At 33.4% G+C, this 23891-nt stretch overlaps 1 protein-coding gene across 19 annotated transcripts in view; it reads right to left on the bottom strand.

Moving 5' to 3' along the window:
- LOC136039341 (basement membrane-specific heparan sulfate proteoglycan core protein-like) overlaps positions 1–23891 on the bottom strand; it is a 392752-nt gene that overhangs the window by 134240 nt on the left and 234621 nt on the right. For all 19 annotated transcript variants that reach the window (XM_065722975.1, XM_065722972.1, XM_065722979.1 and 16 more), the window contains 7 exons: positions 23374–23514; positions 17431–17571; positions 16133–16249; positions 13712–14636; positions 10951–11092; positions 9037–9331; positions 6702–6763 (listed from right to left, as the gene is read on the bottom strand). In XM_065722975.1, coding sequence (XP_065579047.1) covers positions 6702–6763; positions 9037–9331; positions 10951–11092; positions 13712–14636; positions 16133–16249; positions 17431–17571; positions 23374–23514 — 1823 coding nt within the window. The remainder of the gene's footprint in view (positions 1–6701; positions 6764–9036; positions 9332–10950; positions 11093–13711; positions 14637–16132; positions 16250–17430; positions 17572–23373; positions 23515–23891) is intronic.

Genomic DNA, 23891 nt, shown 5'->3' with positions numbered 1-23891 from the left:
TAAACTCATAATTTCTAAGGCTTAATTACCTCATCATGAGTAATAAAAATCAAGGATTTAAAAAATTAGCTAGTTCAAATTTTAGGTTTGTAATAACTTAATTTGAGAGGCTGTGTTAAACTTAATTGAGTGCACGAAGCTGTTTCGGCCTCAGGCAGCCTGATCCTACAGTGAGTTATTATTATTAGTAGTAGTAATTTGAGGGGATAAAAGGTCGCTTTGCTTTTCTGTTTTTCAAGGATTGGCAAAAAATATCCGTTCTAAAAAAAATGAGAAGCCGGCCATGTCATTTGCCCTTATTAGGGTATCATGTAAACAGTGTCCCTATCAGCTAGGCCCAATTTCAATTCATGAAGCATTTCTAGCTTTTTACTACAAAATACGTGGAATTTTCGCAGATTGAACCATAGTTAAATGCTTCTTAAAATTTATCTAATAATATTCCCAAAGGATTCTATGAATTTTTCCTGAAAAGGTTTCCTAGAAAAGATTTTCTCATCTTTATAAACAGGACTGCTTTAGCTATGTTTTGATCTAATTTTATGAGGCTGAAATACTTATTTAGGATAGTTAGTCAGCAATTTGACTTAATAAAAACAAAAGGCTTGCACATCCAAAAAGATACCAATAAAAAAGAATACATACTTGATCTCTATAGAGCTTTGACGACGAGCACTCGTTGGTAATTCCCATGCAGAAGCATTTTATGCAGCCAATGGGAGAGATTTCATTAGCGTGAAACATGTGAGGGAGCTGACTTAACCTATTCAAAATAAGTGAATGTGTTAGAAGTGCGAGAAATGAAAATACTGCATAAATGAACAGTCATATGAACATATTTTAAGCTGAATAATAACTGAATAATGAATATATTTTTTTTTAACTGAAAATAACATAAACTCCAGCTGTATCAAACTAAGTACAAACAATTCCAGAGTCACCTATACAATAATTTGTTCTATCGATTTTTAGCTAATTTTCAAAACTGATAAAATCTTTGCAAGTGTACTGGCGAAGGGAGAGAAGACACTGTCTACTCATTTTTATTAATTCGTTAATTAAAATAAACCATTCATATAAGATAATTTTATGAGAAAGGCTTTGGAAATTTTAAAAGATTTGGATATTAAGAATTATAATTTGTTTTTACCTACACTAGAGAAAAAATTTAAAGAAGATCATATAAAATAACATTTGATTACATAGTTCTTGGGTTACTCCGAACATCCTCTCAGACAAGTTGTTGCAATTTTGATATAATTTTCTAATTTTTTTATGAAAGAGCTGTGAACATGTGAAGCTAACTTCAGGTCTTTTTAAAACAAAAGCAAAAACCCCAGCCAGAAACCATCAAGACAATTGTCCTTTAGTCCTCTATGATCATAAAACCTAAGCTGTAACGTTGCTTTAAGCAAGTCTTAAGCAGCCTAGAGACTAGGTGGGTCTACTAAATTTCCAAGTTTTGAATTATTTGCTTCTACATATTGAAGTTACGATAAAAAAAAGAAAAGAAACGAATCTAATTTATTTGTAGTTTTAGCTATATAAATTCAGCTAAGTAAAAGCTATATGCCTATGTATATTACCCATGGAAGGTAATACCACAGATGGACAGTATGTGTCTCTGATGCATTTTTGTGTAATTGAAAAAAGGGATTTCAAGACATATGGTAACGGATGCTATAGGCCTAAATCTGTTATTACAATTAAGCCTCGTATCTCAAGCTCTTTAGACCTTGTTTTATTTTTTATTCTTTTGAAAACCTCAAAAAAGTAGATATGATATTTTAGCTATGAATCATCGGTAGCTTATTCGATAACGATTTTCAAAGCAAAGTACTATGCGCTCGCAACTTAGTAAGTCATTTCTATGTAAAAACAAGAAAATTCTTTTTAACTTGGCCTATCATAAAGCTGAACTTATATTACCCCATCACAAATCTAGTTTCAGAAATTAAGCATAGATCCAAGCGGAAAATGCGATGGGTTATGGATTATATGCACCCGACGTGAATCACGGCTCCTTGTGGCACCGTGACTCACGAAACCATTGATATGATCCATGGTGATTTGACACGATGTTTGATTAGTCAAGTCTAACACAAAAAAAAAATTGAAAAACCAAATATGTCCCTCTGCTTTAGCTTAGTCAGTCAACGCCGATTATATCACTTCTGAGGAGCAGCAAATTCTCGTACGCAATCACTGAACTGGAAGTCTTTTAAGTAAGTTTTATAATATCACTACAAAAAGTACTATAAAGACTAATTTGCATAATAAGTTTTACATAGCTTTTAGAGTACGTCGATAGTGTCCTCACATAAGAATATTCACATAAAAGGTCTAAATAAAAGAAAATTTATTACTTACCAAAATGAAATCCAGTCAAAAGCAGCAAATAAAATATCAGATACAGTTAGTCCTTTCCATCCGTAAATTCACTTTTTTTTTAATAGATAGCGCACTTAAGCGACATATAAACGGAACCTGATTGATTCTTGGATTGTTTCAATTTGGATATAGAAATTCCAGCAAATCAAATAAAGTTTCTCGGATTAAATATAGGATTCATTTAAATAACCGATCCCAAGAAAAAACACGTTCGCAGGCAAATAATGTTTCAAACAACCTCGTCGTATTCATCTTGTTTCTAATCCGCAAAAAATACTAGTGGCATAAACAGAACGCTAGCTTTGATAGTACGTTCTCGAATAAATAACAAAAGAGACAATGATAAATAAAAAGACTAAGCGTGAAGAAGAGACAAAGAGAAAGAGACAGATAGAGGCAGAGGAAGGGGAAGAAAGAAAGGGGGAACTAAAAAAACGATCTCTCTTGCTAAAAAGAGAGGTGTCGCACCATAGGAAAATCAAGATTATAAAGGACTACAACAGGTTGGCTGATTGTGGAAAAGATTCCTAGAAATCATTTAAACAAACGTATAATTAATTTATTGCTCATTCTCCTGCTGCTATTTATTTTAATAGACTTAAGGCATAGGGGCGTAATTTGCTACGGGAAAGGGGGCAACTGTCCACCACCAAGAGCCTAGTTTGCCTCCAACTCAGAACCTGGTTTGCCCCCCCCCCCATGCTGAAATTTAGTTTATTAAAAAAGCTTGTCAAAATTAAGATTAGCCTGCAAAATTCAAACATCCACAGAAACGGGTCAGTTTTTTATTGAATATCCTTACTTTATGGCACTATATGGCTCATTTTTCAGTTTTCACTATCATTTCCATTTGATTTGGGAAAATTGGCACCGACTGTACCTCCCTCCACCAGGATTTTAACAAAACTGTCCCACTGTTAAGGTACCTTAGCAAATTCATCATCATTTAAAATTACAATACATTGTTACCTATTCATTTTTATCATCGTTATATTTTTCTTCTATTTTCTTCCATTATTCAATTAGTTATATAAGATATAACTAAGAATATGAATAATCATTTAAAAATTTATCGATTTTAAATGCTTCAGATTTGAGAATGTTTGGGACTTTAATCAAACAGTTCGTAGTAAGGAACAGTCGGAGACAATGCAAGTAACTACAACTTCTCAAAAACTAGATTATAATAGATCAATACATATCTTTTTTTAACGTTTTTTCAAAATGGAACATTTTTTCTCTCCAGAATCTATGATGAAAACAAGAGGCGCAAAATGTATTGGAGTTTAAATAACATAGAAATGAAATTGATTCAAGCTATAAATACATAAATGAAAAAACCTCAACTTTTAAGTCTATTTCGAAAACAAGTCTAAAAAAATTATGCTTATTATTTTTAAATTCTAAGTCTTCTCTAAGAAAAAAAGTGTCTTATCCAATTCGAGTCTAAGTTACCAAGGCCACAGGCAAGTATTCAAATCATTCCGCTATCAAATCTTGTATAATAATGTTTGTTTTATACTTTTTCTTGTAAAATAAGGAGACACATCTAGTGCCTCCTATGTAAAACAGTAAATTTCCTTATTGTTCAAGGTGGGAGACTGTAATTTTCTTTTTACAGGACTTTGGCCATGTCAATTCCAATGGTACAACTTTCATTCTGAACTGATGCTATTTTCGAGAGGTTACAAGGTTATTTTTCGAAAATGATATAAAATTGCTTTCGCAATAAGCTTTTACTATAGAGATTAACTAAAATAAAAGTTGCAATTCCTGAATTAGCTTCAATTTGCAATTCTCTCTCTAGACATTTTTTTGAACGTCTTTTTGAACTACCGGTTACTATGGGCTTTTCAATCTTTACTAGGTTGCAGCTACATTGCTGAGAGTTTTATGAGCCATTATCCAGATTCGAAGGTTCTTCAGTTTCTTCAGCTTAAAATTCTGGAGCAGACTTGGGATTAGCAAGTAATTTTAATTTCTCAATAGAAATATTTTCCAACAAATCTTGGTTAGCAGACCTTGGGAGTTATACAGTAGCACCTTCTACTTTGCTACCAACAATTGTCTTGTCAAAATTGAGACCAAGATCTACCACCACACGTCGAACGGTGATTTCAACGTCTTCATAAGTCGGCGCTTCTTCTTCCGTGGTCATAATATACTTTAGAAGTGACCCTCCGCTCTTGCTGCTCTACTCTCCAAGGTGCCCCTTAAGAAGTATTACTTAGAATCTTCCGTACCAATGTATCCCCCCCCCCCTAATTAAGCCACAGGAAGAGGGTGGGGAGGGGGAGAAATATGATGTCGGTGAAAATTACACCACTATGTTTTTTATGTCTTAAAGATCCTTCATTTTTTAAATCAGAATGTTATTATAAAAATTTTAACTGAAGCTTAAAGAGCCAAGTTTTGATGGGAACAACATTGACAAAAATTTGGAGTAAAAGCACCCTCCATCACATAAAAGACAGTTCCTGCTCGTTTTAACTTTTAATGTTGTTTCTTAATTCCATTTGAAAAAAAAACAAGGGACCCAAACCAATATGCCATATGACAGAATCGGTCTAGTTATCGTCTTATATAAATACATGATCTTATTGAGGGTTGAGCCCTAGTTATTTCCAACCATTCGTTAAGACTGAATTAGGCAAGCTGTGATTTTCCTTGCCTTATCACAACACTGAGCTTTCCCCTATTATAACCCCTATTTTATAACCCTTTCCCCTATTGTAACCCCGATTATAACCCCTAGATATTTCACTTCCTTTTCCAAGAATAATGGGCGATTATATGTTTTTAGAGCAAAGGGAGCTTAAATGGTTAAAATGATTATAATGATTATCAAAAATAGGCATTAAAATGATTATCAACAAAAACAAGACAGCAGAAAATAGAGTGTGTCAAATTTGATTCTTTTTGGCTAGCAGAGCAGCGATTAATCTTGCTACATTGTACAATATCAAAATACTAATATTTGAGACCACAATATACTTCTTTTCTAAAAAATTAATATTGATAAAATTCTAGTTTGACTACTTCTTGCTATTTTGGAAAGGGATTGGGTTAGAAAATGAAACTTTCAGTAATGAATCTAGGACCAAAAAGATACCCTGGGAAGGTATTGTCAGGCTTCCATGTTAACTTTCTTCTGATTTTTAAGTCTAAAAATTTGTCTACTTGACAGGTCAATACATATTGAAATTTTGACTAAACAACATTTTACCCTAATTTTCTGTTATCAGTTTTATTTTCTCTGGTTCTATTTCTGTAAATACAATTCCTGATAATTGAATAGAATTTTAAGCCATATCAATTTTTATTTTTCTAAATTTAGGAAATGTCTTAGCAGATCTTTGAAACCTCATAAATTAGGATTGAGCAAAGTTTTGAGGCTGAAAACAGTTTTATTGTACTCAATTTAAGCAGAGGATCTGTTTTGTAAGAATTTATCTCCATAGCAAAAAATTCTTCAAAGGTCATCAGAGGTCATTGCCCTCTAGAGAGGGAAGAAGTAGAGGTAGGCACTCTAAAATACCTTCCTAGGGCATACTTTAGTCTGTAGACCCATCACTGAAAGTTTCATTTTCCTAACCTAACCCCTTTCAAAGAAAGCAAAAGTAGCTGAACTAGAATTTTACCTTAATATTCCTAAGATTCTTATTTAACATAATAAAAAATTAAATAATGTACTAAATAGATTGTGTATTGTGTCAAAGAGTATCTTATAAAAGTAGACACTGGCATTAGATTAGAGTCTACAAAAAGCAACACAAGCCATCTAGGTTTTGGGGTTAAAGTTTTGTTTTCAAAATTTGCAATTATGTTTTTTTTTGTTTTTTAGAGCTGAGATCAGACACTTGTAACAACACTAATTTTACCCGTTACATTAAGGACACTAATATCTCCTGATTATTACGCAAAAATCAAAACAAAAGAAACGCCAAACACTAGAGTCTGTGATTTTTTTTTTTCACTCTTCTAAGTTACTATTCTCTTTGTATTGTGTATTATATGTATTTAATTAGCGTTTAATTTATACATTCCATTGAATTAATTTTGTATAAAAATTCATACACATTAAAAAAAACCATTAGTCAGTGAAATAGCCCCACCAAAAGGCTTTTTAAGAATGTTTACTCCAGCAGTACATTACACAGTACACAGTACACAGAAACACTGTGTACTGTCCCGCTGAATAGTTTTATTTTTAGACACGAAGGGTAACCAAATTACTTTATAGAGTTTTAGTAAGATTGGTTATGCCTGTTCTATAAAAACAAACTCTACTAGAAGGTCAAAATTATTACCTTGCACTGACACTGTCCATTAACCAGATCAAGAGAGGTGCTTCCTGACATGTCGCAAACAACTATAAAGAAAAAATAATAATGAAACTTTTAATCTATTATTTAATTTTATTTTAAAAATAATAATGAAACTAGATACTCAAGAGCCTATAATGCCAAGTAAAAATCAATGCCAAGTAAAAATAATGCCAAGTAAATAAAAATATAATACTTCAGAAACAAATTTGGGCTATATACTTGCACATTGGGGAGGGGGGGGGGTTAAAGTATAGCAGGCCTGTATGCCTAATGTTTTAGGTACAATTATTCCGCATATTATGTAGTACGAACTATTTTCTAACTTCACACTGTCTAAGTACTTTACCCCCACCCATAAAGAAAAAACTAGATACCCAAGAACGTAAAATGCCAAGCAAAAATCAAGCCAATAGCATTTTTATTATTTACTAGAATTGACTTTATGCTGATAGAATGAAAAAGACGATAGCTTATTTTGATCAAAAACAAAAGGGAGAAAGCATTATTTGACAGCAGATTGTCAACTATAAAATATATTGATACAACTAGTATCGCAAACAATTAAAAAGAAAACATAAAAACAAAACTAAACATATTTATAAATATTATACTACCTGGCAAAAAACAACCCATTCATATTTCTTTCATTGCAAGAATCAACCGAATTAAATTTTCCTCATTCAAAAGGAAGTAACTTTCTATTCTAAAAAAAAACATAGCAAATAAGAATAAAAGGGGGTCAGCATTATTCAACAGCACATCGTCTACTGTAAAAGTCAACTAAAAATTTGGACATCGACATCAGCGCATCTGACGTAACACTAAATTATTTCACTGTTTTTTAACAAAATGAATAAGAGCCTAAATACTGATAGCTTATAGTTAGTGTTTGTTCTAGCAAAATAAATTTTTTTTTAAACAAATAAATTTAAAAAGCAAAAAAATCATAAGTTACCAACTTGTTAATATAAAATTTTTGAAAAAAGATAATGACAGATAGCTGACGACACCTGACATAAGGCAAATGTTTGAGTTCATCCTAAGACCTCATTTTCTGAGCAGCATCATACAAAGTGCAATTTAAATCTATTTAAGAATATAAATTGAATATTTTTTAAAAAGTTGACGAAGAGGGGGGGGGGGGTTCAAAATAGAATAAGTAAGATCCAGTCTAAAAAATTAATAATTTACTTCTTACTTAGTATAATGGTTAGACCTTTATTATTATCAAGAAGTCGCGTTGCAAAGAACAATCTGATTTCTTGAGGAAATTCACTGTTATTACTAATAAAGTTATTGTTATGATTACTTTTTTTGTATTTCTAAAAATACCCTCTTCCTGTAACAATATATTTCATTTGATTTTTTTTTATATCTGTCAGGATTACATTGATATTACGTTCTAAAAGAGAGGGGCTTTAAATTAATTAATATTAATCTCCTTTAATGAAATCTGAAAATTATAAGTATTTTGCAAATCATTTTTTAACTATGGTTTTGATTATATCTTTAAAGCACCCATGTGCAAAAAAAGAGATAAAAAAAGATAATCAAACAAGTTACATGAATAAACAAGCAGTCACGTCAATTCACAAAGATCTAAGGGAGACGGGATAAATTTTGTCAAAATCTGCAGGGAGGGGGCGGGATATATTTATCAAAATCTGGGGAGGGGCAATTTTGTCATTTATTTCAATTTTTCAGTTTAAATACCAGAAAAGGCATTTTTTTTTTAGATGACAATACCCTAAAAAAACGTATTTTCCAAAATCGTGGGTAAGGGGCAAAAAATCAGGGTTTTGGGGGAGGGATTAACTCCTAACCCCTTCAATTGACACCAATGTAAAAAAAAAAAATTGATCCCATAGGTGTGGTAAGTACAATCAGTCTATTGTATGTGACATTTTATATTATGTATTCGTCGAAACGGACCTTCTAAAACTGGATATTTAATTGTGTTGTTACTTCAGGTATCTTAATTCGTAGGTTAATAATAGTTATAAAAATAATAACAATAGCAAATAAGTGACGATTTTCATTCTAACTGCCCGATTGTATCATAAGAACAAATTTTTTTGCACTTTTATTTATTTAAAATATATATTTCTTTGTCTGAGGAAAAATAGCTGGAACCCTAAGATTTTCTAAAAGAGTTACGATTATTTATCCATGTATTTAGTAAAATAAACAACATTGTTGTTTAATCTCCTTTAATTTTAAACTGTTATTCCAGTTGAAAAATTAACATGAGACTTTCCTTGAGATTAGTTAGTTTACTTAGCATGAAATGTTTACAAAGCCAAGAAAGGCGAATTACCTGGCTTGCAAGCTTCCCCTGTGACTGGATCACCAGAGTAGCCGTCACCACACTGCTGGCACCTTCTACCCTCATAGCCAGTTGGACAATTGCATGTCACCTGACCGTCTGTGTCTAGATAGCAAGTTCTGAGCTCGTCCGAAATACCAGTTGAATGAGGGCAAGGACAAGGCTGACAAGGTACACCTCTTCCAGGGTCTCCATAGCTACCGTCGGGACAAACAGCTGGCACATCTTCAACACAGCGACCCAACCATGGCCCAGATGGAGCCCTTGTGAAGCCAGGAGCACAGTTCTAGAAACAAAATTTCATGATTTTAGTCAATTGTAGTGGACACAAAATTGTCAAAACTCACATTTCTACTTGACTATAAAAAAAATTATATTTTTAGTCGGTTATATAAGCGCTACTTGAATCAGGTTTTTAACTAGAACCAGACAAACACATATAAGCTAACATTCATATTTGTAAATTTATGCAGATCCATTTTTTTTTTCTCAGCATTGGACAAGATTAAAAAAGCAAAAAAATTACTAAATTTTTTTCTTAAAAAGAACGATTTTGTCCTTTTTTTATTCTTGTCTAGGTCCCACTTGGGTGGAAAATGAAAAAAAAAAAAAAAATCAAAAGGAATAGATTGAATTCTGTAATTTTAATAGAAAGTTTTCTTGATCTGCCTCCAAGACTACACCTTTCATTAACGAATTTTTATTGTTACCTATAGCTTCTACGATTTTACCAGAGAAAAATATCAAATTTAACAGTTGATTTATGGTGAATACAGTTTATTAGCTTCAGAATTACTGATCAAAAACAATCGGGATTAGATATTAAACTTAAAAAGGGGAAAAACCAAAAAGTCCTTATTTTAGGTAGCTAACTCATATTTTTCCTTTATTCTAATCCATAAAACAGGGGTCTCTCTGAATTTTTAAACTTACACGTTTCACTGCTATAATAAAGTCTTAGACATTTGAAAATCATTTTTCTATAGTCATTATGGAAATATATTGTGGTCATTAGACATTAAATGCCATACGAGACAAATGCTCCTCGTTTCTAGTACTAGTTTTAGCATTGTTTCTTTCGACAATTTGTATTGCTGAAGGTGGTTATCAAATATCAAGCAATTATGATTAGGGTCTGGAGCTACTAAATCGAATGAATGAATTAATCTTTTTTTCAAATCTTTAAAATGTACCAATAATAAGTTTAAACAATTTTACACCTAAGCTAGGCAGTATTAAAAGCCCTTTTCGGAACAGAAATATTTATCTAATTTTCTTAGAAAGGCGGCAAGATTATATGAAAACTCAAGAAAAAAAAAGCTTAATGAGCAGATCAAACTCTTTACAGTAGTCAAAGCCCTCATAATACTATAGACACCATATCACCTTATTAAAGTGTGTTTGTGCATCTTTTCTTTGTTGGTGAGGTTTTTAAGGAAGTTGGTGCGAAGGGCATAAATTATGCTTATTTCTATGAGCCTGAGATGAAAGAGGATTAGATGACCAGGACGGAATGCCATCTATATATGAATTGACTACACATCATGAACAAACTACTTGTGGGAATCAGGGTAATATTGTGTTTCTTACTCTATCTTAATCGATGCTTGGAATTTAGTAATAAAAGATCTTTGGTTAGTTGATGACGCATTGTGTTTCTTAATGTTGTTCATCAGAACTTCCCCAAGCAGTTCCGTCGGAAGGATACCTGTTTTTACGTGTTGGCTCAATGCTAAGAGTAGATATAATATTTATCTACTGATATGTCAACATTTATAGGACTACGAGTGTGACAGACTAATTTTTGGCAACAGCTACAACTGAGTATTAAGGAAAGTGATACGAAGAATGAGAAAGAAATTATCAGTTTTTTTTATGTAGGCCAATCAACAATTGACTATTTACCTCGCAAGATAAACCAGTGTATCCTGGTGGACAGCGACATTCCTCAACAAAAATTGCTTGATCGCCACGACCCTCAGTAGCTGTGTCCATTCTGATATTTGAAACAGTTGTGTCTATAAAAGGGCCGTCAACATAATTCGCCCTGCAAATATATGTTATAATTAAGTTTCTTAAGAATGAACTATGCTAAACAATTAAAAGCCGTAATTGTATAAAGAGATAGAGGGAGGTAGTTTCTCACATAGGGCCTAGAAATGTTTGTAACTTCAGTAAAAATGAACAAAGGGCAAAGAAAAAGGGTAAAAGCGGCTTTGGCGTAGAATTTTTTTTTTAAAGAAGCATGCTCTCCCTACGAAAAAGTCCAGCTCCACCTTCACATGAACATTAAAACGTAGACTATATTTAGTGGTTAATTTTTTATTCATTGCTTTTGTATTAACATATAGTATAAATGTTTCTGAAATAAGGATTTCAACCTGCATTAAATGCATGTGAGATGTATTAATCTCTTTCCAATTTCAAAAATGCAAAGGAAGGACGAAATTTATAAATCGGGAAACATTTTAAGCCAAGTTATCTGAAGGTCTCATATCGACAAACGTCAAAATCCACTAGAAGATTGTAAAAACCGTATAAAATTTTTTAGTGTTTTGTTGCTATGTTCTCCTAAAATGGCAATTTTTTTGTAGTGTTTTGGTAAAATCAAAGTTTTTAACTTAAAATGAAGCATTCAACTTTAAACTCAAAGTCTTTAAATTATTAACTAAGTATGAATTTTCGTTTTGTTTGTTTTGGAGGAGATTTGATTTAAATTATTTTGCAATTTTTTTTTTGGTTGGTGAGTGAGACTCCTGAGTATGGATATGGTATCTAGCTGTTAACCTCCTTAATATCTTGCTCTTTATGCTAAAGCCGTTGGCACTTCCAAAAAGCTTCCTATTCTAATTAAACGGAACAAGTTTAAATTTTGGTAAACGGTCAAACTTTAGCGTAAAGAGTAAGGTATTGAGGAGGGGGCAACCCTTTATATATGGCAAAATTCCTGTTCGTTTTTCAAATAATGCCGGTAGACATGGCTCACTCTCCATGACATTCACCCCCCCTCCGCTCCTCAAGGAAAACTTCTCCATGGATCCAAGGTAAAGTGCATCCCCCCGTCAAATTCCCTAAAGACAGTTCATCTTCGAGAATCCCCCATCCCTGTAAAACTGCTTGCGGATGATTCACCCTGAAAAATTCTCCTTAGTATTTTTTCAGTTAATCCCTAATCGGTTTCTCGATTACTTCAGAAATGCCCCCTTCCGTGGTAATTATTTCCCAGAAAACACAACACGCGGAGAAAACCCTGGAGAATTCTCCCAAAACATATCCACATAAAAAGTTTGGCAAAGAGAATGTAAGACAATTAAAAAGAATTTCGTATAGTAATTCTGTCAACCCCCCCCCCCCCAGTGTAACATTTCCCCTGGAATATTCATCCCCCAAAAATTTCCGTCCCCAAGGAAGATTTTCCCCATAGAAATACAGTCCAAACCCAATCCCTCCCCTCCAAAAAATGGCTGTATACTTCCCAATAACAAATACTATAAGTAAATAATAGACAAAGTTCATAACTTGCAGCCCTTGCCCCGGGGTCTGAGGGAGGTCATTTCACGCCTAAGGACATAGTTATTAGATTTTTCTACTATGTTGAACAGAACGGCTTTCTCAAATTTTGATCGAGTGACTTTGGGAAAAAATGAGCGGGAGAGCGGGCCTAGTTGCCCTCCAATTTTTTGGTCACTTAAAAGGATCACTAGAAATTTTATTTTTCGTTCAAATGAGCCCTCTCGCGATATCTAGAACCACTGTGTCGATACGATTACCCCTGGGAAGAAAAAAAAAACAACAAATAAACACGCATCGGTGATCTTTCTTCTGGCAAAGAATACAAAATTCCACATTTTTGCAGATAGGAGCTTAGAATCTCTACAGTAGGGTTCTCTGATACGCTGAATCTGATGGTGTTATATTCATTAGGATTCTATGAATTTTAGGGGGTGTTTCCCTCTTTTTTCGAAAATAAAGAAAATATTCTCAGGCTCGTAACTTTTGATGGGTAAGACTAAATTTGATGAAACTTGTATATTTGAAACAAGCATAAAAATCAAATCCTTTTGATGTATCTATTGATATCAAAATTCCGTTTTTTAGAGTATCGGTTACTATTGAACCGGGTCACTCCTTATTTACAGTTCGTTACCACGAACTGTTTGACAACTAAATTCGGAGCTCCAGATTAATGGATCTGGTGTTATTGGATTTGGATTTAAAAAGTTGGATTTACTTACAGAGAGTGACCAAAAATAGAACATTATAAAACAGTTCATTATATACAAACAATATTCTATAACAAAGCAATATTTTTGATAATTAAAGTAATGATATTTTATTTTTTTAATCATATATAAGCTTTTTTAGCCTTTGACATAGGCAAGACCTTTAAACTAAATTATTCGAAGTAGAGTAATGATCAAAATCTATTCTGGATATAGTCTAGTTTACATTGGTGTTTTTTTTTAATATCTTCTGTATTTAAATACTAGATCCACAGAGACTACCACTGAAATAATCATGGAGTATCGTATGCATGGAGTAACAGGCAAAAATATTTTAAATTCGAGACGGAAGCACCTTGTTAGATCTAAGATACGAATAAAAAACTTTAGTACTCGATACATTTAATAGAATTTATTATATAAAATCCTTGGTTAACACTTACCTGATTAATAGATGTTCAACATTTTGCAGAGCCATCATTATTTCTTCTCTAGTGGCTAATTCCTCTGCCTGTGATGGAATATCTCCCCCAGACCTGCCAGATTTTCTTTTATACCAGTCTCCAGGCCAGAATTGAATAGAAACGTCTCCTTGTCTGTTTGGTTGAATTTGGTTCTGAGTAAAATGCATCAATGTATAACCATTACCACTGAGTATAGCATCTGGCCCAGAAACTGGCCTTCCTTGACCTCGAGGCTCAACAGTATATTTTAAATAGCCACCATAGCTTTTGACTTGATTCTCTCTGTGCGATGGTGGCAAGTTAAAGAAAACAAAAGTTTCACCATCAATTCCTAGCTGGTTACGATCCCTAGCAAATATTTGCACTCCTTGGCCAATCCTTGGAGATCTTAAATAATTTTGTCCTAATGGAGATCTAATAGCAACAGTGCCCCTTGGTTCTTGAGTAACACCAACAATTTGAAACTGACCAGACGGGGGCGGAATTTGTGACACAATTAGACTAGTAGACGCACACTCAGAAGTGATGCCAAAACAGAAACAAGGAAGGCAGTCCAACGTCGTTGCTGCAGCACTATTAAACACCCCGTTCTTGCATAAACCATCTCTAGACTTTACAACAACAATAGCATCTGGTATGGCAAATGTAGAGCCTTTCGAATTTATTGCTTCACAACTATAAGCACCTTGATCACTCTCTACAGCACTGGGACAAGTAATAACTCCATATGAGCCGTAAGCACCGGGTTCAGAAGTAATTAAACATTTGGGGGGTACGTGACCCCAATTGAGACGCCACACAATCTCTGGATCCGGTTTTCCAACGGCAGTACAATTCAAACTAAAGGATTCACCTACTTCTACCATGAGCATTGGAGGTGGAGGTATTGATATAGTAGGAGGAGCTGCAAAAGAAATTAACTAATTAAATTACCGATTAGTTGGACTAAAAAGCATATATGTATATTCAGATCCAAAATATTTTGCCTAAAATTAGTATGTTATTAACTTATCAAAAGACTGAAAGTGTATTACGTCAAAGATTTATATTATTTCAATACAAATACTTCGATTAGACTTATAGTACTTGGCCTCTTCTTTATTGAATACAGACCAAGCGTCATATTTCACTCAGGTCAGTTTATTAGATAAACTGAGATTTAACGAATATTGCTTTGAAATAAAATAACTCAAGTCGATTTGAATCTTTAACCAATGTTGGAAACCTAAAGGAAAACAAATTAACTATCTTTAAGTGTAGATTCAAGTCTATAAGGAATTGAAGTTTCGACCAGACTTAATACCGACTGTTTCTCGAGTTTACTAGAAGTTCAGAATTTCATTGAAGAAAAATTCATACCATCGGGCTTCTTTTCTTATTGGTAGAGTAAATTGATAAATTTCAAAAATAAATCACAAAGAAGCAAGAACAAAACTGCGCGAATAAAATAATTTATATATAAAATAAGCCAATAGATACAAAACTTAACCAACTTATTGACAGAACAGCATCAACCTTAAAAAAATTACATTCAACTCAAATCCGTACAGACGAAGGTTTCGAAAACTGTATGAATGAATTAACTCTTTTCCCCTTTAAGGCTTAAATAATGCAAGTGGCTCATTTATAAATTGGCTGATTAAAAAAAATAGCCATTACAGAATATAAATTTGCAATCAAGTGCAATTGAATCCTCTCCTGTAACTTGGCATTACCGTCGGGATAGTTTTGAGTAATATTTTAAATCAGGAAGTAACGGGTTCAAATGATGTGTCTCTTTTTCTAATCACGCCAGCGTTTCCCGACAATCTTTATTTAGAGAACTAAAATCCATGTCTGAAATTTTCTGTTTATTTTCTTCTTTTTTTTATAGTACAGATGGTTTCATCAGAGCTATTCGTGGAAGTCCCAATATTTCTAAGTTTAATCTCCTTTCATTGTATCTACTCTTTTAATGTGCCACCCTTCATTGTACAATTGTATTGGACACATGCAGGCAAAATTTAATCGCTAGGACAAACAAACAAAAAATAAAATAAAACTCGTAAAATCCTTAATCTAAGAATTGTTTGACGGTTTTGGGGTCCTATAACCTAGAATTTTATATTTATACCATTCAATCTTTTAAACTCACTTGCAAATCTTTGTTTGTATTTTTAGATTTTGTTTTGAAATGTTGCACAGAATTATATCTTTCACTAGTTATTGGCAGTAGATTTATACAGGCCAGCATTTGTGGGTTCACACAGAAACAAAATGTGGTTCCCAACGGTTTTATTAAATAATTAGAATGGGAACACCCCCAGACTTTTTTCAAGACTCTTTTATTCAAGAACGAAAAAAATGCAAATAACCGGAAAACAACATCAAACCATCAAAGGAAATAGTCTTCAAACCTACCACAGCCAACTTCATCACTCCTGTCCTGACAGTCAATTTCCATATCACAGTGAAAAGACTTGGGGATACACTGAGATCCAGTACCGCACTGAAATTCGTCTCCTCGACATGTGGACCCTAGTAAAAATTAGACTATTAGAACATAAGCTATTTGATTAGCACTTAATTAGCAGAGAAACAAGTAAAACAAATAGGAAAACTAGACATGTTACAGAGACATTTTAATTTTATATTCATTGAGCAATCGTAGATAAATAGAAGAAAAGGTTTCGTCAACTTTGAGGGTATTTTTGTCTTCAATTGGGGTAGCACTCCCAAACGTTCATAGTCGACTAGTTTCAAATGTATTGGCTCCACAACAGATATATATCATGGGCATGGAACATAAATCCGAAAAAAGAACGGATTGGGGATCCTTGGTGTTTGTATTGCGTACATGCAAAAGAGTTTGGGCTGATGACGACAATGATCTTTCCACAAAAACTCACATAAATCCCGCATCAATAAGGTCAGACCTCCATTCAGAAGTTCAGATTGACCAATGAGATTTTTTTGATTTGCAAGAAATTTTTGTCTTAACCATAACACATCAGAAAATTCTTATGAACTAGTCTAAGTGACAATTTAGAGCTATGTTCTAATAAAGTGCTCTCATTAGATTCAAGAAATGTGCTGAAGTTTTTACAAGGCGTCGATTCATTTGAATTCCCGTTTTAAGTGTGCTCTTTTGTCCCAAAGCAAGAATCAATTTGTGGGTAGGGTAAAAATTGTCATCAATGAAACAAGTCACTTTCGATTTGCTGCAAACAGAATCCAGCTTTGATATAAATCAACCCTCATTTGTGTAAGCTAAAAAGCAAGTATTGAAAGGGTTTCTGTCATTTTCAACGCACCAGGAAAATGCTGCGAAGCTTTAAAATTCTAAATTTTTCGAAGGTTGGAGATACATTGAAAAAATATTAGGCGACGAAGATATGGTTTAGTTGAAATAACTCACTAAAATAAATATTTATATTTTACTCAAAATTATTTCAAAAATAAACTGGTCGATGTTTGATTTAGACGCTGAAACACAAAAACTGTTTCTGAAACAAGAAATTTGAGTAGGACCCCGTCACCAAATAATTCCGGCGTAAAAAACACAATTTTGCTATTTTGGCTCCGTCCAGGAAAAATCTGCTGTTCTTTCTATGGGTAAAAAAAAGTCACAAGAGTCACAAGATTACAGAGGCTTGAAGACCTCTCCTACCATTTCTAGGTATCTTTCCGACTTGGTTAAGAGAAAACTTCAGACTAACCTGGCGGTGATTGATCACAGCTTCTTTCATCTGAATTGTCACCACAATCGTCATCACCATCACAGCGCCATGTTTTGAGAACGCACCGCCTATTATTACATTGAAACTCGTTAGGCTCACAGCCAACGCCACTGGTAGGACCTGGAATTTCATATAGACTTTAAATACCTGCTTCCTTACAATAGTTACTAATACAATAACCAGAATTTGAAAACTAGTTGATTCATTCAATGAGTATGCATAATTTTACGTGTAAAGACATAAGAGTGCTGATGCCAGCGCTTCCCTGATATAATTTCAGAGAGAAAAATATACGTCCAGTTGGTAGGTGCAAGGCTTTCCTTTAAACTCTTTCAATTAACATTTATTGAACTCACGTTGTTATTATATTTATGGTTATAAGGCTGTGGCCCCTGAGCCTCTCGCCTCTTTTTGCTCTAAACCTTAACTTTTGTATAACAATGCTTCAAGGCTAGGTGCCCATTTGGTATATGCTCGAAACAACAAAATGATTTTTCCTAAGCATAAGGAAGGCTGTCTTCCCACCAAACTCCCATTCCTTGTAGTTGAGTTTCAAATGTTAATAGCAAGCCTTGGTTATTAAAAACCTTATGTTTCTTTTTTAAAAAGGCCATTTTCGCAATAAAAATAGTGCTAATTAAAGGGATATAAAAAGTATCTGCTCATCATATCGATTGTAGATATGAGAAATTCGATTATCAAAAGTGTCTAGAAAAATCATTAGCAAAACGAAAATAGCATTATTTTAGAAAAATGGTGAAAATTAGCGGTGTTTGTCAGGTCAGATATTTGATACTAGGTATTTGATGAAATTATACCGACTACTTGACTTATGGACTGCACGTATGTTTAAAGAAAGATGCAACCGGACACGCGAGTATGGTCTCACTGGGAGGATATACATTTAGCTGTGTGTAAATTCTAAACTGATTGAATATCAAAAAAATTCTGCTCGATAGCAGTTTGGCTCATTCGAGCAAAATCTATTTTTCTTTTGCAGCGTAAATTGCCAGCATTGACTACTTTTCTGGAGCGCTATATCTTCTTTTTCTTAAGAAGAGCACAAAAACTCAGAACTTTCGTTTTAGTGAGCCATCTCCCGATATTCTACGACCACTTGTTGGATGAAATATCTCCTGGAAAAAAACAACTTGTCTGAAACATCCATAGCAACCCTTTTTTGAGAAATACTCAAGATCTTGCATTGTAAAGGTTTTGTACAACATTTTTGCAGTTTTGTAAAATAAAAACTGCAGACTTTTGCACAGATATTTTTGATATTATTGCCCAATTTTCGTTTAGGATCATCTTTTGGAGCATTTCTCCCATCTTTTTAAAAGTGTGTAAATTGTCATATTCGAGTAGCTTTTGATGTGTAAATTTCAATTCGAAATTAATTTTGATGAGTCAAAAGATCAATTCGTTTTCATCCGAATTCATTCGATTCATGCAAACCATCTCTCATGGAATGTTTGATAAAGTGGGCCAAAAAACGCTATTGTGAGCTCTCGCTTGCCCTCTTCCCTATAAAATCTACTGGTCTCCCTCCTAATAACTGGTATAAAGCTACATTATACTCTCTAGCCGTGAGTTGTACAAGATAAACAGTCTATAACAATATTAGGACTTCATTGTGTGCTTAGAGGTGAACATTAAACTGCAAAACAGAGGGTCTCTGAGACTGGAATGCTAAATAAATACCCTTTGAATAGTTCTAAAATATTTGCTCGAGAACATTACAGTCCTGTTCAGGCAAAAATGGAGGTTTAGAGGGGTGAAAAAATGCCAGAAATTACGACTTTGCTGTGGGCTCTTTCAGTAGCCAACGATTAATGGTTTGGTTGGGTACGATCACCCCAGGACAAAAAGAAGTAAACATACAACCGTCATTATCCTTACTTGGGAGAAGAGCATTTAAATTGACGCATTTTAAATACTTCGAATTACTATCAAAAGCCGCTTTTTTATGCGTATATTTTTATCAGAATCTTATTTTTTATGTTTTCAATTACAATTAGCACGAGTTGATTTTTACCTCAACTGCATTACCCCGACAAATTATCAATAAACCCTTTAAAATATTTATCATGAAAAATGCAAGAAGGAAATACGAGCGAATATTTAATAGGCTGAATCAAGAAGATTAGGCAAGTTAAAACAAGTATAAGTTATTACAGGTTGATTATTTTTAAGTTGTTTCAGCTATTCTTTTTAGATCCTTAAAGAATTAAAGGTACACAATTAAATTGATTTCGTTAATTAGCTAATTTACAAGTTCACCTAAATAACTTTTTCATCAACAATCGGGTATATTTTACGACGCATTGTAGTTGTCATTATAACTCGTCGAGATTTGCAGTTTCATTAACCATCATCAAACAGTTCGTGGTAACGAACTGTAGTAAGGAGCGACCCGGCTCAATAGTAAACGAAACTCTAAAAAACGAAATTTTGAAGCTAAAAGATATATCAAAAGAATCGAATTTTCACGTGGATTCTAAATATATAAGTTTCAATTAACTTAGTCTTTGTCATCAAAAGTTACGAGCCTGAGAAAATTTGCCTTATTTTGGAAAATAGGGGGGAACATCCCCTAAAAGTCATTGAATCTTAACGAAAATCACATCATCGCATTCGGCGTATCAGAGAACCCTATAGCAAAAATTTCAAGCTCCTATCTAAAAAAAATGCGGAATTTCGTATTTTTTGCCAGAAGACAAATCACGGGTGCGTGTTTATTTGTTTGTTTGTTTTTTTCCCAGGGGTCATCGTATCGACCAAGTGGTCCTAGAGTGTCGCAAGAGGGCTCATTCGTACGGAAATGAAAAGTTCTAATGCCCTTTTTAAGAGATCATAAAAATTGGAGGGCACCTAGGACCCCTCCCACGCTAATTTTTTTCCAAAAGTCAACGGATTAAAATTTTGAGATAGCCATTTTGTTCCGCATAGTTGAAAACCACAATAACTATGTATTTGGGAATGACTTACTAACCCACAATCCCTGGGGGAGGGGCTGCAAGTTACAAACTTTGACCAGTGTTTACATATAGTAATAGTTATTGGGAAGTGTACAGACGTTTTCAGGGGGATTTTTTTGGTTTGGGGGGTGGGGTTGACGGGAGGTGGCTATGTGGGAGGATCTTTCCTTGGAGGAATATGTCATGGGGGAAGAAAAATTCAATGAAAAGGGCGCAGGATTTTCTAGCATTACTATAAAAAAACAATGAAAAAATAAACATGAAAACGTTTTCTCAATTGAAAGTAAGGAATATCATTTAATTTTAAAACGAACAGAGATTATTACGCATATGAGGGGTTCTAAAAATACTTTAGCATAAAGAGCGAGGTATTTAGGAGGAGATAAATACCTCGCTCTCTATGCTAAAGTATTTTTAGTAATTTCAACTATTTATCCTATGGCCTTTTTGATTCAGGGGTCATTCTTAAAGCATTGGGACAAAACTTACGATTTAGTGTAAAGAGCGAGGTATTAACGAGGGTAAAAACCCCCTCGTACACATAATAAAAATATAAGAATATAAAAGTTAGTTACCTAAGTTAATTCTTAAGTTATGTATATTTTTACTAATAAAAACGTTCGTAAAAAATTAAAAGTTCTAGTAGCCTTTTTAAGTAACCGAGTAATTGGAGGGCAGCTAGGCCTCCTTCCCCACCCCTCATTTCTCAAAATCGTCTGATCAAAACTAAGAGAGAGCCATTTAGCCAAAAAAAAATTAATATACAAATTTCATTTCAATAATTTATGTGCGGAGAGCCAAAATCAAACATGCATTAATTCAAAAACGTTCAGAAATTAAATGGAAAAAACTAGTTTTTTTTAACTGAAAGTAAGGAGCGACATTAAAACTTAAAACGAACAGAAATTATTCCGTATATGAAATGGGTTGTCCCCTGCCGCAATCCCTCGCTCTTTACGCTAAAGTTTGACTCTTTGCCACAATTCTACTTTTTAAAACAATTAAAAGCTTTAGCGTAAAGAGCTAGGGATTGCGGCAGGGACAACCCATTTCATATACGGAATAATTTCTGTTCGTTTTAAATTTTAATGTCGCTCCTTACTTTCAGTTAAAAAAAAACTAGTTTTTTTCATTTAATAAACTCTAAATCAGAATGGATATTGTCAATAAAATAGCCCTTAGATAAAAAAGTATCTAGAAGATCAGAATTTTTCTGGAGACACAACTGCTTAAAAATTGTCAAATGACTATTTAAAAATAAACATTCGGAAGGAATTGTCAGAGGAACGTTCAGAAAAATTCAGGAGCATTAGTAAAAAAAACGACATAAAAACAAAAGTAGCTGCTGAAAATAAACAGACACTATAATAGTGGAGTATATAATATAACACGAACACTGTAAATACATAAAAACTGCTGTAAAATACTTATTTTAAATTTTCTGAAATTGTTTCAATAGTTCTTTTTAAATCCCTACGTTCCATGCTGTTAACAGCAATAGCCTAAAGATTGTTTTTATATTTTATTTGGAATACGATACATAGTTCTAAAATGTCATTGAGAGATTTATTTTTTTTCCGCATCGCTAAGTCTTTAGAAATAGTGGAGAAGGATAGGGGAGAATCCAAGGGCTCTTGACGAATGAAATGAAGGGAGAATGCCAATAGAAATGACTTTGATAAACGACTAAGATATGGCCTAAATTTTGGAGATAAATATCAAGAAACTTTATATTTATTGGTGTAGTATTTTTTTTCTTTGCGTGTCGTGAACCCTTAGTCTGTCGAGGAATAGAAAATTTTGGTTAATACACAAAATAATAGAAAGACAGAATTCTTAAAAAAAAAAATTGAACTTGCAAAACTTGACGAGAAAAACAGGAAAACAAGAAAAAAAGTAAACAACTTATTCTTCTCTTTTGTTTGCGCATGAGACGAGGTAATAACTATAGGGAAGTTTCAAAGAGAGCAAGTAATGACAGGATATGGATATTAAAGGGTATGGCTATTTTGAAGGGACCAGTTTCTGTATATTAATTTGGATTGAAGTATATTTTATCCTTGTTTTTAAATTTTAGGTTGCTATAATTTTCTATTACCCACGTCCAATAAAGGATTTTAGTGTTGATAAATATTATACCATATCAAATTATAAATCAAAAATGCAATAGACGGATCAAAACTCTGGATGCCCAGTACTTGACAAGGATCATCCAATTTTGTCGTAACGTGTGGGGTATATACAGGTATGTTCAAAATCATTATACCAGCAGTAAAACCCACATAACTGCCGCCAAGAAGCTAAACATCCCATAATGGCACATGCTTAAGATGTATTTTTTTTTTTGGGGGGGGTATAACCCTCAGGTTGTTTTATGAGTCTAACACCGTGTAGCCTACTGTTCAGTTTTACTAATTTGTAGTAACTTCCCTTCTACTAGACAATATATGCTGGATCGTCTGAGCTACGGTTTACTACTCATCAAATGAATATCTTTTCAAACTTACAGTTAGAAAATTCAAAGTCTAACGTGTCTTTGGAATAAAAAAAAATGTAAAAAGAAGATTACAAGACAAAATATTTGCTACTTATTAGGGGGACTACCTGCAATTGTTTCAGCAGACGCACAATAATAGATATGTCAATAATTGCATACATAACCGTATGCCAATCGCACTTCAACATCTAAAACAAGTTGTTTTTGTTAAGAGTTTTGAAAATAAATTTAGCAAGACTATCACCAACACCTCATATATATATTACTACACAGGGTGTAGAATATGTCCAAATTGGGGTCAAAGTTGATATCAGTACAGATCCCTATTTGAAAATTTGTAAAGTGAATATTGGTGCATGTCATTAATCAAAAGCTTTCATGTATTTTCATTCCGATTTTATAGATTTAGCAGTGCCAACATGTTGAATAGACAAAAAATATGCTTACAGCGCAGCTCATCAGATCCATCGGCACAATCAAGGGTTCCATCACAGACAACTGACTTGTCAACACACTGGCCGTTCATACAAGTTGCTTCGTTGAATCCACATGCTTGTGGTGGTCGAACTGTGACACCTTGGTCTTCAGCTAAAAACCAAAATATTTGCTGGTCAAAATTAAATAGAGTGCGATAGTAAAAGAAAATAATTCATATTTATTTGTTAACGATCTGCTGAAGCATCGCAGCGGTTGCGACCAGAACTCAGTACTAAATTCACCATAAACAAAATACGAGTCTAAAATAAATATTCAATCTTCACTTAACTTTATCTAACATGCTAAATAGTTGGTATTTGATTGAAACTTCAACCATTAAAATATACCACAAATCTCAGTTAAACTTGTAGCTTTAGATTTACTGTTAAATCTTTTTTTTTGCAGATGGACAACAAATATGGAAAACAGGACATGAGAAAAAAAAAAAAAAAATAGTATTGAACACTTAAAACTAATTTAGTTTTCCG

This window comes from Artemia franciscana, chromosome 19 (genome assembly GCF_032884065.1).
Source record: "Artemia franciscana chromosome 19, ASM3288406v1, whole genome shotgun sequence".
NCBI lineage: Eukaryota > Metazoa > Arthropoda > Branchiopoda > Anostraca > Artemiidae > Artemia > Artemia franciscana.
Note: the sequence above shows the minus strand (reverse complement) of the source record. Positions and strands in the feature narration are given on the sequence as shown.